The sequence below is a fragment of the Alligator sinensis genome, unplaced genomic scaffold, assembly GCF_000455745.1.
Source record: "Alligator sinensis unplaced genomic scaffold, ASM45574v1 scaffold1488_1, whole genome shotgun sequence".
Lineage (NCBI taxonomy): Eukaryota > Metazoa > Chordata > Crocodylia > Alligatoridae > Alligator > Alligator sinensis.
Genome location: NW_005843097.1, coordinates 75,213 through 81,361, shown reverse-complemented (window position 1 = coordinate 81,361; position 6,149 = coordinate 75,213). Strand labels below are relative to the sequence as shown.

The following is a 6,149-nucleotide window of genomic DNA, read 5'->3' as shown; positions in this document are numbered from 1 at the left end:
GCTTGTGCTGGAGACTTGGGGTGGTGGGGGGATGCAGCGTGTCCATCTCTGACCTTGGGCCAAACAAAGCTTTGGGTGAAAGGACAGCTTGTTCCTGCAGCTGTCATCCCCATCCCTCAGTGCCCTTTAAATGTCTGCGGGGGGAACAGATCCAACTGGCCTCCTTGGCCCTTCCCCAGGCCTGGAGGAATTCCCGTTGATGCCTTTTGAGAGGCAGAGTCCTTGCCCCCCCTCTCCCCCAGCTGCGGGCAGGAGAGATCCCTGTATGCTCCCTCCAGAATCTGGCACCAATCTCTTGTCCTTCCATTTGGAAACCTGCCCAAAGTAGCATATCATTAGTCAGGTTGGGGCAGGATTTGCCCATTTTGCTATAGTCCCTGCACCTCGTCTTTACGGGGAGCAGCTAATTTTCTTCCCAAAACAAGCACCCCACTCTGACTAATCTTAAAAAGGCTTAGCAGCTGTGGCACTTCTATTCAGGCAGGCAGTCAGTTTCACATCTCCTTGTTCTTCTCTCTGCAGATTGCAGCAATGGTCTATTTTTTCCTACTAATTTATTTCTTCCAGCAATTTTGCTGGCTGTTCCTGGGGGGTCTCTCTGTTTTGCAGGGCTTTTTATTGTAATCCACATGGATCCCATGCAGGCTTTACTCTTGCCCAGTGAGCAGCAGAAATGGCTTTTACCATATTTCTTGCATATAATGCGCCCTCTGGTTTCCAGCAGCTGTTTTTTGGGGGGGCAAAGTGTCGTATGCAGCAAAATATGGTATTTGACCGTAGCTCCACCCAGTTATCCCTGTCTAAATCTAGTTCCCCATTGGGAATAGAAATCACAGTCTGATCTGGTGATCTTCAAAATGGTGCATTCACCCATGCAAATGGGTCTTCAGCCTTCACTTCTGGTTGAGTCCATTGTCCTAGGACTTTCCCCCTACTACACACTCAAATTTGAAGTTGTGGAGTTGTTGCATCTTTTCAAGTGCTAATTGTGTAGCTGGTTGGCTCTCTTTATAGCTGGATAGCCACTTTTATGGTGCGGTAACTGCTTTGCACGTGTGGCCTATCTATGCTTATTGTACGATTCACCAGTGAATTGCACAGTAATTGCGTTGCATGTTTGGCTGGTCTACACTTGGTGTGCTATTCACCAGTGAATTTCATGGTAATTCCTTTGCAAGTGTGGCTGGTCCACACTTTTTATTGTGCAATTCACCAGTGAATCATGTGGTCACTATGGTGCGTGCATGGCCAGCCTACACTTACTGTGCAATTCCCCAGTAAATACTCAGCATGTGTGGCCAGTAGCCATCATGCAATTAAATGTTCTGTTGCACAATAAATGCAGATCAGCTACATGTGTTAAGTTGCTGTTGCGCAATAAAAGCAGCCTGGCCCCACACTGAGTAGCTGTCATGCCTTAAGTGTCCACTCAGCTCTAAAGAGAGACAACCAGCTATGAAGCTGGTGCTTGAAGACATATAACAACTAGCAGCTGCTTTGCTCCAGCCATTTTGAATATAGTGCTGGAATATCATAATTACCTACATACCTCACTTTTTTCCTTCCAATGTCCTGAAAGCAAACAATCAAACTTTTAACCATGCAGCTTGGATTCGGTTGCCGATCCATGGGGGATGGGGAGATGTTTAAATATTTACCCTTCCTTCCCAGAACTGCTTGTGGATCATGTTAGGGCGGCACAGCATGTGGGTAAACACAGTACCTCCAAGGTGGGGCATCGCGGAAGCACTCCCAGAACAGACCCTGGATTTCTAGCAGTATCTTCCTTTCCCAGCTGAGGGAGCAGGGTTGAAAAAACCAATCCAGTGCCAAATCATTGCTACTCCCCCCAGCCCATGGGGAAACACTCAACTAATGTCCCTGGGTTGGCTCTGCTTTTTTCTGTGGCCAATTCCACAGGGATTTGGGTGTTTTCTTGGGCACATGACCTGGCCCTTTGCAGGAAGGAGGCTAAGCTTAGAGTCAATGCACACAGTTGGGGGAAGGGGCAGGGGCACATGGGGCTTCCAGAAAGCCCTGTCAACCTCTATTCTCCAAGCGTCCGAGTCTGGCTCATCTTTCTAGCCATCACTTTTTTTCCCTCCTGAAAACAAAATCCTTTTTCCCCAGCAATGGAAGAAACTCAGGAACAGTTGATGAATAGCCGATGTACCGTGGGGACAGGGATCTAGATACATCCATGTTTGGTTGTGGTTTTTTTTCCCCCTGCACTGTTTAATTTCATCTTATATTTTACAAAGGAACATTTCAGCCATCTTGCAGGTATACAGGAGACCTCAGCCATGCTCTGCGGGGTTGCTGCAGTTCATCCACCAAGTTGAAATACCTCCTTCGTATCCCATCTTCAATGAACCCAAAGGCATCTTCTACCTTGGTCTCTAGTTCCTCTCCCTCATTCCTGAATTGCTGGGTGTGCCATTTTTGAGTAGGACAATGTGTTTAGGAGTAATTAGGCACTTAGGTTGTCCTATTGAGGATCCCTCCAGCAATGGGACATTCCTCCTTTGCTTGATGTCCATCTTCCCCCCCCGCCCCGCCATCTTGGCCTATTGACCTACTCCCTTCTTGCCTCGTTGGCCTTGCGTCCAACATCGTGCCGTTGGTTTTGCACCCATCTTTCCCTGTTGACCACCACCTAATGTGTTGCCCCATTAGCCAATGTCTTGACCTGGTAGCCCTAGGGACTTCTGTGACAAGTTTCAGCAGCCCACACTCCAAGAAGGAAGTGGAGAGATTGGAAAGAGTCCAGCATGGGGATGCCCCAAAAGGATTAACAGCAGCAGGCCCAAAGAAAGACCAAGGCTGGAAAAGGGGGTCTTCCAATGCCTGAAGGCCAGCAAGGAGGAACTTCCCAATGAAGAAGTGAAGCAGCGGGATGGAAATGTGTGTGGCCAAGAAGCTCAAGTCTATGTTGTTCCGTCCAACCCAACCTCTTGGCTACCACAGTGCGTGTCCACCCAGCAGCCTCCGCCCTTCCATGGCTGCTGTGGCGCTGACCCCACCTCTCTTCCTGTCCTCGGATTTCTCCCGGGTGCTTCTCCAGGATGTCCCCTGCCCCCATGGAGATCTCACCGCTCGCCCCTGGATCCGGTAAGCCCAGGCGCAGTCTCCGACTGTCCCCCCCCCCCCCCCCCCCCCCCCCCCCCGCCCGCCCCCCCCCCCCCCCCCCCCCCAAAAAAAAAAAAAAAACCACACTGGGAAGGGGGAAGAAATTCCCCCCCATCAAAGGCAACTGCAATACATATATGTGCACAGCATTGAACTCCCAGGGACTGGACCCCTGTCCCACTCCCATTCCAGCTGACCCTGGGTTCAACTCCCAGGGTCGCCATTTTGTTTCTGCCCATCTTTCCTGGCTGGACGTGGATTTGATTCTAGCCCGTGTCCAGGTGCGGGTTTGAGTCTGGCTTCCCTGCACCCCCTCTGGCTGCAGGTCCCTGGCACCACGCCCCGCATCACTGCCCAATCAAGCACAGTCGTTGGGGCCAAGGCAGTCTAGCTCGGTGCCGGGCTTGACCTCGTGGTCCAGCAACGACGGGGTGCGTCGGAATGTGGCCGTGATCTCCTCAAAGGTCCGGCCCCGTGTCTCAGGCACCTTGAAGTAGGTGAAGAGGAAGAAGGCCAAGAGCAGCCCCGCAAAGAGCAGGAACACATAAGGGCCGCAGGCATCCTGGGGGTGGGGCAGAGGGTGGGTTCAGGTCCTGCCCCTACAGCCCTAACCCCCACCCCCTAGGGGTAGAGCTGCCTTGCCAACACCATTCTGCTCCTATTTGCATCCCAGATGCACAGGCATGGAACCTGGGTGTCTGAAACCCACACCCCCCCTCCCTTGCCCTACATTCATCCCCACATGTGTGACACACGTGTGCACACGCCCCCCAGTATTGGGGACACACATACACGTATACCTTTTACATCTGCACATGCGTACACACACATACACACCCTTCCTATTCGCGTGCATCCGTGCTCACATCATATGCATACATGTGCATACACATCACCTACGTGCAAATGTGCATACACACATGTACTTGAGCATGCACGCACCCACTTGTGCATGCACATTCCCCCTCTCCTACTCATGCAGGTGTGCATACCCCCCTCCTCCTGTGTGAACATACACACAAACCTACTTATGTGTTTACACGTGCATGCACGCGCGCGCACACACGCCTATTTGTGCTTGTGCATACAGACACACCTCCTACGTGGGCATGCACATCCACACCCACATCCCCTGCCCACCCCGGGGGCACTCACGGCCAGGGCAGGGAAGGTCATGCCCACGAGGAAGTTGCAGGTCCAGTTAGCGCAGCCGGCCAGGGCCATGGCAGCTGGGCGCGGGCCCTGCCCGAACAGCTCGGCCACAATGAACCAGGGGATGGGGCCTGGCCCGACCTCGAAGAAGGCCACGAAGCCCAGCGTGGCCACTAGGCTCACGTAGCTCATGGCTGGCACACGGTCCTGGGGAGGTGACGGGGGCAGGTGAGTGTTGCCTGCCGCTCACCCGAGTACACCAGACTGGTGGGTGAGTGTGCCAGGGGTCCCCTGTGCCCCCTGCCACCCACCAGCAAGCCCAAGGTTCCAAAGCCCAGTGTGGCCACCAGGCTCATGTAGTTCATAGCTGGCATATGGTCCTGGGGAACAGCGGGGGCAGGCAAGCAACATCTGTTGCCCACCCAGAGACATCAGGCCAGCAGAAAGGGGCAAGGGCAAGGCTATGAAGACCAGTGTGGCTGCCAAGCTCAAGTAGCTTATGGCTGGCACATGATCCTGGGGGGCAGGTGAGCATCATCCACCACCCACCCAGGGATGCCAGGCCAGCAGGAGGGGGTCCAGAGGTCCCCAGGACCCCCTGCCACTCGCCAGCAAGGCCAAAGCTACAATGACCAGCATGGCTGCCAGGCTCATGTAGCTCATGGCCAACACCTGATCCTGGGGTTGGCGGGAGCACGTGAGTGTCGACCACCGCCCACCTGGGAATGCCAAGCCAGCGGGAGGAAATGAGGGTAAGGTTATGAAACCTAGTGTGGCTGCCAGACTTCGATAGCTCATGGCTGGCATGCAGTTCTTGGGGGCAGCAGGAGTGGGTAAGCGCTGCCTGTCCAGGGGCACCAAACCCGGGTCCCCAGTGCCCATCACACTCACCAGCAAGCCCAAGGCCATGGTCATGGTCACGGCGCAGCCCAGCATCCCACCCAGGCCCAGCAGGTGCAGTGTGCGGCGCCCCATACGTTCCCCAGGGGGAGGGGGCAGGGTTCCAGGGGAGGGGGCAAGGCTCACCGAGAGCACAGTGAAGGCAGTGTTGACTACACCAGCCCCAATGGTGGCCATGGCTGGGCGCCCCACGCCCGCTGCCTCAAAGATGCTGGTGGAGTAGTAGAAGATCTGGAGGGAGGCAGGAAATCAGAGGTACTGGCTCCGCCCCTCTGCTGCGCCCCTCCCCTAGCTCCCAAGCTTCCTCCCCTTTTCATAGATCCTGTGCCCTCCTAGGCCCCACCTCTTCAGGCCCCAACCCCTAGTTCCCAGTTCTGCCCCTTCACCTGAGGTCCCTCCTTCAGCCCTTCAGGGTCCACCTCCCAGTCCTAGGCCCCACCCCCTCACACACCCCACCACTATCTCCCAGGCTTCATTCCCTCTTCCTAGGCCCCACCTCCTTATTCCTAAACCCCACTCCTATGTCCCAGACCCCACCATCTCTCTCCCAGACTCCACCTTCTCCCCCTAGGCCCCACAGCCTCACTTCTCAGCCCTGCCCCTATCTCCCAGACCTTGCCCCCTAGATCCCATCTCATCATCACTCTCAGGCCCCACATCCAGACTCCTAAGCCATTCCCTCTTCCTAGGCCCCACCTCCTTATTCCTAAACCCCACTCCTATGTCCCAGACCCCACCATCTCTCTCCCAGACTCCACCTTCTCCCCCTAGGCCCCACAGCCTCACTTCTCAGCCCTGCCCCTATCTCCCAGACCTTGCCCCCTAGATCCCATCTCATCATCACTCTCAGGCCCCACATCCAGACTCCTAAGCCCCGCCCCCTTCCCCAGGCCCCACCCCACTCACAGCATTAATGCCTGAGAGCTGCTGGGAGAGCTGGAGCATGATGGCCACAAGCAGGGGCTGCC

At 55.1% G+C, this 6,149-nt stretch overlaps 1 protein-coding gene across 1 annotated transcript in view; it reads right to left on the bottom strand.

The window, feature by feature from the left end:
• Window positions 1-3,255: 3,255 nt before the first annotated feature.
• SLC2A4 (solute carrier family 2 member 4) overlaps window positions 3,256-6,149 on the bottom strand; it is a 5,355-nt gene continuing 2,461 nt past the window's right edge. The window contains exons 6-9 of the mRNA XM_025193773.1: window positions 6,088-6,148; window positions 5,173-5,412; window positions 4,285-4,488; window positions 3,256-3,691 (exon numbers count right to left, since the gene is read on the bottom strand). Of these exons, the coding sequence (XP_025049558.1) occupies window positions 3,488-3,691; window positions 4,285-4,488; window positions 5,173-5,412; window positions 6,088-6,148 (709 nt within the window). The 3' untranslated portion in view covers window positions 3,256-3,487. The remainder of the gene's footprint in view (window positions 3,692-4,284; window positions 4,489-5,172; window positions 5,413-6,087; window position 6,149) is intronic.